This window comes from Simochromis diagramma, unplaced genomic scaffold (assembly GCF_900408965.1).
Source record: "Simochromis diagramma unplaced genomic scaffold, fSimDia1.1 OVJJ01000320.1, whole genome shotgun sequence".
NCBI lineage: Eukaryota > Metazoa > Chordata > Actinopteri > Cichliformes > Cichlidae > Simochromis > Simochromis diagramma.
This window is the reverse complement of record NW_024386773.1, coordinates 8,447,347-8,461,514: the sequence shown is the minus strand read 5'-3', so window position 1 is coordinate 8,461,514 and position 14,168 is coordinate 8,447,347. Positions and strand designations below refer to the sequence as shown.

General features: G+C 38.4%; 1 protein-coding gene across 4 annotated transcripts in view; it reads right to left on the bottom strand.

Moving 5' to 3' along the window:
• Positions 1-14,168, bottom strand: part of LOC120718077 (metabotropic glutamate receptor 4-like) — a 184,739-nt gene that overhangs the window by 33,005 nt on the left and 137,566 nt on the right. For all 4 annotated transcript variants that reach the window (XR_005692370.1, XM_040006400.1, XM_040006406.1 and 1 more), the window contains exons 4-6: positions 12,366-12,501; positions 12,007-12,161; positions 11,523-11,663 (exon numbers count right to left, since the gene is read on the bottom strand). Coding sequence is in view for 3 of the 4 variants with exons in the window: in XM_040006400.1 (XP_039862334.1) it covers positions 11,523-11,663; positions 12,007-12,161; positions 12,366-12,501 (432 nt within the window). In the remaining variant the exon portion in view is untranslated. The remainder of the gene's footprint in view (positions 1-11,522; positions 11,664-12,006; positions 12,162-12,365; positions 12,502-14,168) is intronic.

Here is a 14,168-nt window from a genome sequence, read left to right as displayed (position 1 = left end):
GAAGTCTTAAAGCTGTTTCTATGTAAATCTCCTGTATGTGCATTAGCCATTATTAAAAGCAGGTGTGTTCAATTAAGATTTACAATAGACTAATTACTAGGGATAAGCTAATGATAGAGCTGCATAGAATTCAATTAGGCTTTGCAAGTTAATAAGCACACAGCAGGGAATGAGCTGCTGATACTCACACAATAATTGCCATACTGTTGGTTGAAAAAAAATACTTGATGCTATAGAGCTTCTTAACTTACTTCCATATTTTTCAGTATATTTCAGTAAGTAATTTGGTTAAATTCTAGGTTAATGCATTAGTAAACTAGAGTCTTTTTAAACATGACAAAAAGTAAGTTAAACCAATTTTGCCACAGGACAGAGAGTAACTAAATCAAAACCTAAGCCATGCCAAAACCTGACTCTATTTAAAAGTAGAGTTTACTGTAACGCAGTGAATGATTTTCAAAAACAAAAATGGACAGACCTGCATTATACTAAACACCTCTTAATCTTTTAAATCAGGTGTTTTCAGTCTCATTGCCACAGACCAAGCACCAAGGATGTAGTCAGTTTTTCTAAACATTTGTGAAAGAATAGGTTGTTTTAAAGAGCTCACTGAATCCGAATGTAGTACTCTAATAGGATGCCACAAATACAACAAGTTAAAGTCACAAAATTTCTTAAACATGAAAAATAACCTTTTTTTTTTTTTATATAAAACATTGGCATTGGTTGAAAATTCCACAGTTGGTGCCTCCCCTTCATATAATTGTTCAAACAAATACGGCTTAATAACAAGAAAGACATTATACTGTCAGAACCGATGTGAACTAATGAACTACAAATGAGCAATATCAATATTAAAAGCCACCTTAACAAACCTCAACAATATACAGGCTAGAACTGTTTTTGTGACTATGTGGTTATCTGATACTTTTGGACATGCCGATATACAGCTTTCACAAGTAAACTTTTTCCTAAATATTATCATGCAACAACTATCCTCTTGAGGTGCAAGCTATTTTCGGCAGCTACTTCAATCCGAGAGAGTGCTAGCCTCCAAATCAGCAAAGGTCTCCTTCTGTTAGCCATCTTTCATTTGCTAGATCTCCAGCTCCTCACTGCAGACCAAAGGGGTTTTAAGTCTCAGATTATCTCATGAGCTTTTGAAAATGCATGAATTATTGTTGGAGGTTACGGCTCAGTAATTAAGGGCCACAGGGCCTTGATTGGACAGAGATTGTCACAGTTTGGCCGCCATGCTTATGCCGTGGGGAATCCTGTGAGCCAGAGTGGGTGTGAGAGTGATATTTCTCTCTCAGTCTTGGCAGGCCACCCACACTAACTTTGTATTGTCTCTTCTCCATAAGACAGTTTCCCTTTTTCCTTCTGTCTCTCTTTGTAGCTAACTCCTCATTGGCATTTTGGCACTCTCGCACAACTTTTCCAAGCTGGCGTTTTGCTTTCAGAGAAATCCTTTTAGATTAAGCAAAGCAGAAGCTGAGTGTGGGTGTCTTCCACTGAGGTGAAACACAAGACATTATGTGACAGACAGTGTGGGCACAAAACCTTTGACCTATTTTTCAGCTTACGACCGGCTGCAGGTCATCCAATCCACTGAGGCAATCGGACCATCTTTTAAGTTAATGTGACGCTGCTGACATGTGTCACGCACCTTCATTTCACATTTTCTGTGAATTTTCCTATACGTGATTGTAGAGCTAAAGTCTCAATTCATGTCGGACTAAAAATATGCTGTTGTGTGTATGTTTTCGGTCAAACAGAAATAGTAATTTAAACTATATTAAAAAAATATCAAAAATGATAACAAATATGATATCACATTAAAAAAACTGTTATTGGATTAATACTCAAAAAAGAAACAATTTTACATTTTGTGGCACTAGATTGTCAATGTAAAAATTGGTTATTGAAGCAAATAATTAAAATGCAACTTCAAGCAAATGTAATTTCAATATTAACACTGATTTAAAAAAATAATAATTTTACAACTATACTGTATTAATGTTCAATAAACATGTCACAGCTGGTTTTATCACCCACAAAGCCATTGATAAGTCACAACAATGTAATAAACAACAGTGTAACCAACAAATGGTACCTTTTGAGCCCCTCAGAACCAACTGAACAATGTTTAAACCCCACAGCCTTCCTGAATATTGTCTGTGTTTATCCCTTTTTGACCACAGTCTACCCATCTTCTGATGGCTGCTTGCAGTTGGATAATGTTCCATGTCACAAAGCTCATCTCAAACGGGTCTCTTGAACATGACAAAGAATCCATTGTCCTCAAAATGCCTCCAGAGTCTCTAGATCTAATCTAATAGTGAGCTGCATTGGGATGTGGTGAAACAAAGATTTGCTGGATGGTTGTGCAGTTGACAAATCTGGAGCAACTGTGTGATGCTATTATGTCAATATGGACCAGAATCTCAGAGCAATGTTTCCTGTCACCTTATTGAATATGAAGAATTAGGGCAGTTCTCGAGGCAAACCCAGTCCAACTGGATTGGGGTTGGGCTGGATTAGGCTGAAGTGGAGTCCAACTCAGGTGCACCTATTAAAGTGGCCAATTAGTGTATATGTAAATAACCTATTTGGTTACATCATATTAGCAAACAGATTTGAAAACCTACCCCAGTCAAATTTCTAACTAATTAAATGTAATCGCTATTTACTGGTTAATAGTTGTATTAGTTGTATTGTCTTTTTCATGTTCTCACGCTTGGAATCAACTCAAGGGTAGGCTTTAAATTTTAAACTATTTAAACTCTCCATCACACCACTGATCAGAGATTTTCTGCTTCCTAAAATAATTTAATCTATTTCCACAATGAATTCAATTACTTTTTACAAAATCCTTTCTGTAATAAACTGGCAAGCTGTCCAATATATTCCCCATCTCTTACCCAGAGAAGGCTGAAAACCCCCCTAGTCACCCTGGAACGCTGTTTAGGGTGAGCAGTATAAAAATAGATTGTTGGATGTGAGAGCACATGCTCGGTTTATCTGCATTACTTTCTCTGTGCTGTTCTGCTCACATCGTTAATACAGAGGCGAAACACACAGCCAGCGAAATGGGTCCCTGCTCTACCTCCCCTCTCCTCTCAACATTAATCAATATCAGTTTTACATCTCCTTCATTCCCAGATAAAAGACAAGTCTCACTTTTTTTCTTCAGTCACTCATGCCCTCCTTATCCTTTGATCACACTAAGCAGTCTAACCCTCTCAGGACACTGATAATTCTGCAGCATGCCCCATGTGGTTTTTGCACAGCTGCCACAGGGACACTGCAAAGCTCCCCACCAGTGAAGAGGCAGCTCAAGTGTCATACTTTAACCTCAAACAAATTCTGTGAGACTCTCACTCCCTGTGAAGCAGAGCTGATAGGGAAGTTTAATACTAAAATGTCTGTAATGAGCGAGACAAGTGATAGAAGAACAGCTACTTAGTGTGAGATGCAGGTGCCTATACAACACTCACTCCTAGTATAGAGATAAACTTAACGATGTCAATGTGGGTATTTTCAGAGCTATTAATTTAGCTTCTGCAGCAACTGAAGGCTAAAAATATTTCTAGTGCATAATCATTGAGAGTACAAATAATCATTAAAGATCATCATTGGTTTTAATGTTTTATTGGTAGATAACAATCATTATATGTTTGCTTCATTTGCTCTTTTTCCTTGTCTCGTTGTGGCACACTTCCTCATAACAGTTTTTCCCCATTTATAGTTTTGGTTTCATTGATTGAATCCATCTTGCAGATAAAACACACATTTACATTTTGAAGCAGAGCATCTTTATTTTTAAGGATTAAACTGGAGATTCTCTATAGATTTATAAATTCAGCAAATCCCATAACATAAAACAGAGCTTTGATATCTCTGATCAAAAACTAAACTAACCTTGATCTCTACAGTGATGAATTCAGTAACTTTGTTATAGTGTGTGTGTGTCTGGGGGAGTGAGAGGTCGCTGCAAGGGTCACTGCAAATAAGTACAGGGCTGAGTGATCACCTTTACTTTGATGAAAATTTCTATCCTGATCAGAGCGGTTCCTTCTGATAATGCATGAAGGGTCACCTCAGGGAAATCTTGGACCAGTACTCATAACCTTTATCAGAATGCAAAGTTAAGGAATATCTTTGGGAAAATTGTGTTAGAGAATAGATTTCCAGAGACCTGCCAAATAAGTACCAAGGTGTATTAAGCCTGTTTTGGTTGCAGAAAATAACCCAACAAAATAAGCCACATTAATGCTTCCTTGCTTCATTATAATAAACTCTGTTGCTGTAATTGCTCAAAAATGCAGTACCCAGCTATTTTAGGAAATGATTTGGCCTTTTTTTTTTTCTTTTCAAAAAACAAAACAAAAACAATGCGACCTGACGAGTTTTAAAGGTCTGCATCATCTACAAGAAACACAAGGACTATGGAGTGCCACAGACAGAGCTGGAAAGTCAGACAGTATTAATAAACAGTTTGACATTTTGTTTTGTTTTGGTCTGCACAGGATTTTGTGACATTAAGAAATATTTAGATTACCAACTGGCTTATCTTCTATAACTTGGGAGGGAGGAAACAGGGTGGTTTGTTTATTTGCAATTTTTACCACAAAACACTAATTCAAAACATATAATGTAAATCTTCCCCCAGACCCATGTGTTAATATCAATCTAGATCGGTATTCAACATTCAGTATTAAACTACTGCAGATATTTCAAGACACAAAGAAGAATAAATGGAAATACATTTGATCCCAAACATAAACAATGTGCCATGTTTTCCATCTCACTTATATAAGGAAATGAAAACATGGTATGAGTGTTGGCCATGGTGTTGATCAGACTGCAGACTCCCAGAGGGTCACTGGAGTTATCTAGTTTTTTTGTTCTTGGCAACATTTCCTCTTGGGGGGGTGGGCAGGTCAGTGTAGCCAATCAGTAGACAAATTGATCCATCAGTACTATCTTATCCACCTGAGTGATGCCCTGAATGTAACCCTCTGTGTTATCTCTTTAGAATACTCTGTGTTGGGTTTTATTGCCTGTGAACACAGCACCAGCTGTTGGTTCTGCAGCTCACCCCTTGAGTAAAAGTATGTCTCTGGTGTATTTTGTTTGTACTGTTTCACCAGGGCTGTTTCAGTTATTTATTGTTTTACCAACCCTGCCCTTTATCTACAAATAAATAAACATTAAGATTCTCTAGAGTCTCAGCACAGGGGTCCTTGTCTTTTATCATTACATGTTATTATACACATTAGTACAGCAGAGGTAAGTGGGATGATCATCCACAATCACGCGTAATTGCATGTCAACATGCCCATTTACACCGTACGTCAGAATTGCTTTGCTTTGGTGTAGTTGTTATGACTTGTTATGCTCAACAAAGGAAGAAAAGCACGTTTTACTGTACCTCCACTGTCAGTGGTTGAAGAAAATTTGGAAACATTAAGGTAAAAGATGCAAAATAAGTCAATTCAACATTTGCTATACAAAGTAATGTATAGCGATTTAGTAGTATATCAGGTAGAGTCCAACTGCTATATTACAAAACAAATATTATTATTTGTCAGTATATTTGTGTTGCCATTTATACCAACTGATAAATGATGTGAAGACGAGATGGGAGAAACACCCTTCAACCATATCCTGAGTGTTGCATTACATAGTTTGTCCACCAGGGGGCATACTGCAACTTCCCTGTTGCCAAAAGGTGTGGCCACAAACACAACAACCAGCTGAGTAGAGCATAATTAATTAACCTAGGACTTGTTGTGATGATAAGTTTATTTATAAAACTGCACTGTTATATTATCTTAGTAATAACTTAAATAGCTTCACATGAAAAAATATGGACTGATATAATGGGATTTTTAAATTGCTTAATATCGATATCAGTCTTGAGAATCCTGTATCAGCTGGGCTCTCATATCAAGTATATTTTTCAGAGAGTTAATTGAGAAACTGTTTAGAGGTAATATATCTAAATGGGAATGTCTCCTCTGGCAGTTAACTACCTGACAAATCAGAGTTCTTCATCACATTTAGAAAAGTAAGCTGTAAATTTTGCACTGCCATAAAGTCCTCTTGACTGAGTGGTCTATTACAGTCACTTCAAATTTTACCATGCAATAAATAGCATGGTAAAATCTTTGGAAATCTTTTAAAAAATAAATAAATAAATAAAATTAGTCTATATTATTCATGTTATATCGTAGGGTAATGCACAGCTGTGACCGATGCATATAGCATTGTAAGACAACGTACAACCATCTTAAAAATCTAATTTAGTCATGCTGTAAATCCCACCTCCACAAAGCCTGCTGGTTTGGAGCATTTTGTGATTTATGGCACTACTGAAGTGCACTAAGAGGGATTCCCCCCTCCCTGCAACAAAATCAGTTTGTTTGTTTTTTGCAACCAAAAATTGCCAGAAGAAAAAGTAAAGCTGGTTCCTCATAAGAACTAAATATAAAAAAATGAAAAGAATAAAGACAATGAAGAGTGTAACATTAACCTGTGGCCTCACAACAGCTGAACTGAGTGAAGATAGCATGCATTTTCAACACAAATTCCATCATTAGTAAGAGAATCATGTACTCCTATTTTCCGCCACCCATTCAAGCAGTGTACTGTATTTTGTTTTGTTTTTTTCTGCTGCTGCAGTCCCGATGAGTGCTGTCAACCTAACGAGGCACTTCATGGGGTTTTTTTTTTGGTTTTTTTTAACATTAAAAGCCATCTAGATCTATAAATTTTGAATTAGCATTAACTGAAGGGCTGAAGAAATAAGAAATAAAAGCAAAGTAAACTTTGCCAGTCAGGTCACTATTTCAGAAAATGACTGTGCTCACATTCATAAATGTTACTGTACATGTGAAACTGTGCAATGCGCCGACTCCAAATCCTGCCCAGATTCTGTCTTTGATGTTTTTCTTTCTCTTAGTCATAATGCTGCAGCATGTGAAACTCAGCCCAGCCACTGATGTGTGGATTACCGCCATGTAAAGCCAGTGTGGAAGTATTGTACGCACGCTGTCACGACACAGTCTTGTTTATAAATACTAGTGTATGTGTGGAAACTGGTGTATGTAGATTGGGGATATACACATCTGGCTCCAGGGCAGAGTGGTGGCTCGGTGGTTAGTGCTTTCACCGTACAGCAACTAGATTGTTACTTTTATTTTCTTTGATTTCTTGGAGTTTGCATGGTTTCCGCCTGAAGACAAACTGCTCATTCTTAACTGTAAATTCAAGAGAGGGATTTTTTAAACGTTGTGTTCTCTAATTGTGTGCTGATCTATTTTTCTGTCAATGCTGTATGCCCCCCAAATTATTCCTCATTCCCAACTATGTTATGAAGCATAATACGATTGTTTTTATGACTTCTTTATCTGCTGTATATTTTGTGTCCTCACAGTGAGCTGTCTCGATTCAGTATATGTTTATTTCAGAGGCAAGTGGGGGCTATATGAAATTACAATAATTCAATCAAATTCAACTTTATTTTTATTACCAAAAGAATGACACAGAGCACTATTATATCCAGCTTTCCACGATCCTCTAAAGCACAATACTGTCACATTTTAAGAATAAAGAGAATATGCAAGTAATTTGTAAGCGTAAATTTATCGTCAGATTGAATAATTCAAATCTGGGCATTTGAGTGTTAATTTTTTAGGTTGTTGAAAAGCCATTGAGTCATCACTTGGACTCTTCTTTTAGAGGAAAGAACTGATCCTAACAGTCCAGTTGTGATGATCTGCCTTTAATGGCAATACTAGCTACCTGTAATTAAGAAGATATGGATTATTACTGCATGAAATCTGCAACAATTCTGCAGTGTTTGGCTGTAATGATGGTCATTATCATACAAATCTTATTTGTGTCTCTGGTGTCTTCTCTGTTGCATTGTTACATTTTCCAGCAGACTTCAGTGTTATGCTGTAGTTATTAATTAGTCATTTTGCTACTGTGCATACGTTAGGGAGAAATATTTCCATTAATTGATGTCACTCGAGGGTTGAGGCTATACGTGGCAATTTTCAAACTTGGGAGATTCTCAAGGGATCACTAAGACCTGACAGTCGAGAGCTGTGTTCTTGCTTGCTGGGCTGCATACAGCAACTCTTACTTGAGTTTTTCCCCACCAATAACACACCTAATTCTTCTTCTTTTTTTTCACCTGTTCCTTTTATGGGTCACCACAACAAATCCTTGCCTTCATGCCACCCCTATCCCTTGCATCCTCTTCTGTCACACTAACCCTCTGCATATCCTCCTTCATGACTTCCATGAATCTTTCCTGTGATATCCCACTTTTACTCATCCCTGGCAGCTCAATTTTTAACATCCTTTGTCTGGTATATCCACTTTCTCTCTTCTGATATACTCATTCTGGGTACGTCCAACAAAAAATCTTAACATCTTGAACTCACCTCCACCTCCAGCTCAGCCTCCTATCCTTCCATTTGTGTCACCGTCTACAAACCATATATCATAAGAGGCCATCTTGCAAAACTTCCCTTTCAACTCTTACTGCTATCCTACTGTCACAAATCACTCCTGACACTTGTGTCCACCAAACCTGTAGTGTCTTCTTCCTCTCTCGGATAGTTGATAATTGCATACTTGTCCATTTTCACTTCCTCTGCTCCGTGTAGATTCCCTGTTACATCTATCATTTACACAAATGTATTCTGCCTTGCTTCTACTTTCATTTCTCTTGTCTCCAAAGCATACCTCCACCTCTCCAGGCTCTCTTCCACCTGCTCCATGCTCTCATTACAGATCACAGCATTGCCTGTGATCATCCTCCTCCACAGAGACGTGTGCCTGACCTCATCTGTCAAACTGCCCATCACCACTGGAAAAAAAGGAGCTCAAAACCAACATGTCCTGCACCATCCTCACATACTTCGCTGCCATTCCTGGCTTTCTCATGCAGTATACCACTTTGCTTTCTCTAGACCACAAATACACTATGAAACTCCTTCTGACCTTCGCTACACTCCTCCATCAACACTCTAAGTCAAACACTGGAACTGTGCTCTTTTCTCCACATGAAGCCATACTGCTGTTTGCACCTATCACCTATCTTCTTAACCCAGTGGTTCTTAACCTGGGTTCGATCGAACCCTAGGGGTTCGGTGAGTCAGTCTCAGGGGTTCGGCAGAGCCTCCACCTTGACATGCACGGCTCATTTTGTGCACCAGTAAAAAACATATCTATGGCTTGAATTTAAAAAAAAAATAAAATCATATTTTATTTTTCACTAAAGAGGGGTTCAGTGACTGCACATATGAAACTGGTGGGGTTCGGTACCTCCAACAAGGTTAAGAACCACTGTCTTAACCTAACTTCAGCAGCTCTTTTCCATATCTTCATGATCTGGCTCGCCAACTTTATCTCTCTGTAGTTACTACAGCTCTGCACATCACCCTTGTTCCTGAAAAGCACCAGTAAACTTCCTCTCTATTGCTCAGGCATCCTCTCACTGTCCAAGATTTTATTAAACAATCTGGTTAAAAAGTCTCACAGTAGTCCTGTCAGCTTTCTTCATCAGCCCGACTACTTTCCATGTTTTCTTTGCTAATCTCTTCCTTTAAATACTTTCCTGCAGTAACATTTATGAATGTGACCACCATTGCGTCACTCTGTCTTCTTTACTCTGTCCAGAGAATAGGACAAATGCCCTCATGGCAGCATCTGTGCAACATTTCTACCATTTAATCCTTGCCTATGTCTTCACTCACTTCCACTTCTTGTTTCCACTTGTGTTTCAGATTGCTTCTTCTGTATAAGATGTAGTGCACCTATGTGTACGTCCTTGCATTCTTATACATCCCTTTGTGTTCCTTCTTCATGTTCACCATAGTCATTTCCATCCTTTTTGCAAAATCCACAACCATCTGTCCTTTTGCATTTCTCTCCTTAACACTATACGTACCCAACACCTCCTCATCACCTCTGTTCCCTTCACCTACATGTCCACTGAAGTCTCATCCAATAACCTCATTACCAATCACCTCCAGTGTTTCTGTCCTTGCTTCCCTTCCACCTGGTCTCTTGCACAAACAATATACCTTCCTTCTCTCCAGCACATGAACTAGCTCTTTCCCCTACAGAGTCCCTGCTCTCACCTCCCCACTTAGACCTTCCCTTCTCTCTTGCTACCTACAAACACGCCTCCCCCCTTTCTTTGTCTTCACCCAACAGTAACACCGTTTCCGCAGTTATTGTTAACTCTAGCCCTGACTGATCTGGTATAGAAATCGCATGTGGAAACCTCAATAATCTGCTTGTTTGATTTTAACACCTGATACCCTTTCTCATGTAACCTTCTCCATTTACCTGGGGCTTGGGACTGGCTATAGAAATAAGCTGGGTTCCAAAAGTGAATCTAATTATCACCTTAGTTTCTTTTGCTTTTTGATTTTCCAAAATAAATCTATTACTTTTAAAGATGCTATAATTGATATTATTTAGGGTTTAAAACAGTGCAAGTTTGTTTTCTTTGAAAAGAAAAAGAAAAAACAGCGAGAAATATCGAATGTGGAACAACGTAGAACGTAAAAGTCTTTTGTCTGAGCCTGTAGAGAATTATAGCCGGAATATACTCCTCCCTTCAGCTTTGCAGAGCTTTATAATCAACTTCAGATCATCGTTTAGGTGTCTAGCCAACAATTTCAATGTTTTGTTGCACTCTTATTGCTCTCTCAACTTTTTGCAGCCATACCAAGTAGCTGCTTTTAGCAAAAAAAACCAACTTTAAAATCAACAGCGAGCTGCCTGCATCAGACACGGTTGGTGACTAGCTGTTGAGCATAATGGAGTATTTAGCAGTTAGAAAAGGTAATGCAGTAACAAGGCGTGAATGCTAATAAGAGCTGATCACCAGATATGCTATAAATCCTATATTAAATTAATCAGCTTATAACTACTGCATTGTATAGAACTTTGGTTTTGGATTTTTCTTTGGGGAGGGGGGTTCATTTAACTTAGTACGGTTTAGTTTTTACCCTGTTGCAGTTTTCAAGATAGGGCAGAAGTGGGGTGACTGTAAGCAAAATTTCAATTTTGTTATATGTTTTACTACTTAATAGAGGTTTAAATCATGATAAAATATGCAGTGACTTTTCCCACCAAGAGAGATTGTGCTATCTACAGCTGTATAAAGTATGGCATTAAGCCCGAAGCTTTAAGCATGCAGCCGAGCTAAACCATTCACTTGTTATAGCTGTGTGGATAAACACACTAGACTCAGCAGAAATATAGAGCAGCAATGAAATGAGCTGTGAGATGAACTGTGATTTTGAAGACTGAATATATAGCGGTTCCACTTTTAATAGGTGGGCAATGCTGTCAAAACACTTTCCCCATGAGCCGAATGTGTCACCTCCCTCATGATACATCAAAAGAGGAATGTTTTCATGTTGGGTAAAAGTTTAAACAAAAAGAACACAGAATAGCTTTTTCTCAACAGGAGAATATCTTACTTGTGCACTTCTTGAGCCCGGACCCTTTCTTCACCGCATGACGGCTGAGTTTGCAGTTGAAGTTGTTCTCCCAGAATTCAGCGAACCAGATATTCCTTCTGTTGTTTTCCAGCGTTCGACTGATGAAGTAACGATCAAACCCTAAACAGATCAGTCGGTTCATTGTCAGTGATGCGGTCATTCTCAGTGTAAGCAACGCTATATGAGAACCGTAGCTGTCATGTGTTCTAGAGTATATGACAGCAATAATTCAATATCGTGTGCACATTCACTTTGCTTCTTTTTTGTTTTTTATTTGACTGAGCTTTTTTACATCTTTGATGATTAAATGAGTGTTGAAGTCATTACAAATAACGTAGTCTTCTGAAAGAGTAAAAGATAAATAGTTTTGTTTTACTTGCATGGAAATAATAAATCACTGATATGTGCACATGATTTTAGAAGGCAGGGAGATCAGATGCTTGCATAATGTCCATCTCTGTACCTCTGATGGACTGACGCTTGGGCAAGATGGTGACTGCTCCCTCTGCCATCTCCTCCTGCTGCACAACCGGAGAGATCTTTGAGCCCCAGCTGTCTGAACCCACCCAGATAAAATGACCTGTCTGGTTGGCCTTTTTCGCTGCATGGAGCAGCCGCCTGCGAAGGTGAGAAAACAGATGTTGCCACAGATAAGGTCAGCATCCCAACCAGCTCCACTTTGATTTTGTTGTGCAATTCATTACACAGTAGTCTGGCAGACCCGCACTGAAACGGCTGTGTTCCCACAAGTTTGCATGCTGTCTGCTGTAGTCATGTTTTCCTAATCTTCAAAAGAAGTGTTAATCTATTACCAGGTTATACCTGATATCATCTTCATTGGCAAAAAGTATGACGACTCTGGCATTTGGATTTTCTCTGAGTCGCCGGATGACCTTGTCGAACTCTCCTTGCTTGGGCTCCCGGGGAATTTTGACAGACTGGGAGATGCACACACCGCCTAGAAAAACAAATATAGAGACATAAAATAATATGTCAGAGAACTCTCAGACACACAAACATATGATTAAAACATCAATGATCAACCAGTACCGTACTTAATTGAGTGGTCTGAAATTTACGTAATAGCAAACGTGAAATTAATATGAAATTAAATGTTGTATGTTGCTGAATAAAGCGCGGTGGCTATTAAGTGAGAAACAAACTGTCTTTTAGAGTTTATTAAAGTAACATTATTTTCACTTACTAGCAGCTCTGACCAGGAAAATATTCTTTGCATTTTTGTGGGATAGGAGAAATTATCTTAATTATCAATAATTGAAAGTTCTGCTCACCCATACTATTTGTTGATTCAGAGGATAGGTTTAAAATGTATGCAAAGTATATGACAGCATGAACATTGTCATGAATTTCCATATTTTAATAGTCAATAAAAAAAAGTTTATCTAAATTTATTGAAATATACAGTTTCACTTTTACCTGAACACTGTTGCTACCAGACAGAACGAACACTGAGATTACATGTTACTGTACAAAAAATTGCAACATCTGAAAATCAAAAACAACCTCTGTCAGGTAAGGTAGCGTGAGAGTCTACCAGTACTTTACACACTTTTATATAATTCCCACTGAAAATTAAATAACGCTCATTCATGGACAAAACAGGTTTTCGTGTGCTGTTAATGCTTGTTAACAATAAAGCTTACTGTGTGTGCTATTCTTCTTCAAACTGTTTTGTTCAAGACTTCACTTGGACAGGTATAAATGTTCTTAAGTCTGTTTAAGTTATGCTGAAAGCCTGAACCTCAGAGTTTATGCACCAAATGAACAAGGTAATGTTTGTTCATTGTAATGCATACAATGGACCTTTATGCGACGGGACAGCTTTGCAGCTCTGATTTGTTTTCTGCCATGTTAGGTCCGGCCATGCTGGTTAGCATGACAGCACAAAACACTGGCACAAAAGGCTTTTTTTGAAAGCTTTGTTTCTCCACCGCTGCAGGCATGTTGTGAAGGTTGTGGTTATGTTGGCCTATCCGGTCTCTGTAATAAAACACTGAAATATTATAGGAAGTATGTTCTTTACCCATTAGACAAAGCGGAGTTAGAGAACCTACAAAAGGAAAAAAATACACTTTGAGTCCTTGCAAAGGCAACAGAGAAAGAGGATGCTGACATGTGTTTTATGCCACTCAAGTGAGTTTTCCTGGGCTTCTCCAACAGGATTTCTTGGGTGAAATTTAGAGCGCCTCAGAGTGCCATGTTTGTCTGAACGATTGTTTCTGAGCTTCCTGCAGCTCTACGGACAGCAGGGACACTGCCAGAGGATTGCTTTGCACATACTTTACACTGTTTATCGTACACAGAAACACAATGTTTAGAAGCCAGAAAGAGTGAGCGGGTCATAACTACTTAAACAACTGCAAAAGCAGTGTGTCTTATTTTTTAACTGTCACAAGTTGCTCTCCAAACTAGTAAAAATGAGAGTACTAGAATGCCGAATGAGTCTTATTTTTACTACACCTACATATATTTAGTTAAGGTGTGTGCACTTTGTAAAAGTCTATAGCCTAGACTCCTGCCATTTGGTGGTCTTCTGCTCTGATGCCCAGCCTAATGAGGGGGCAGCTAAACCTGTCCCCATTTAGCTGTCTAAAAAAGTTTTGA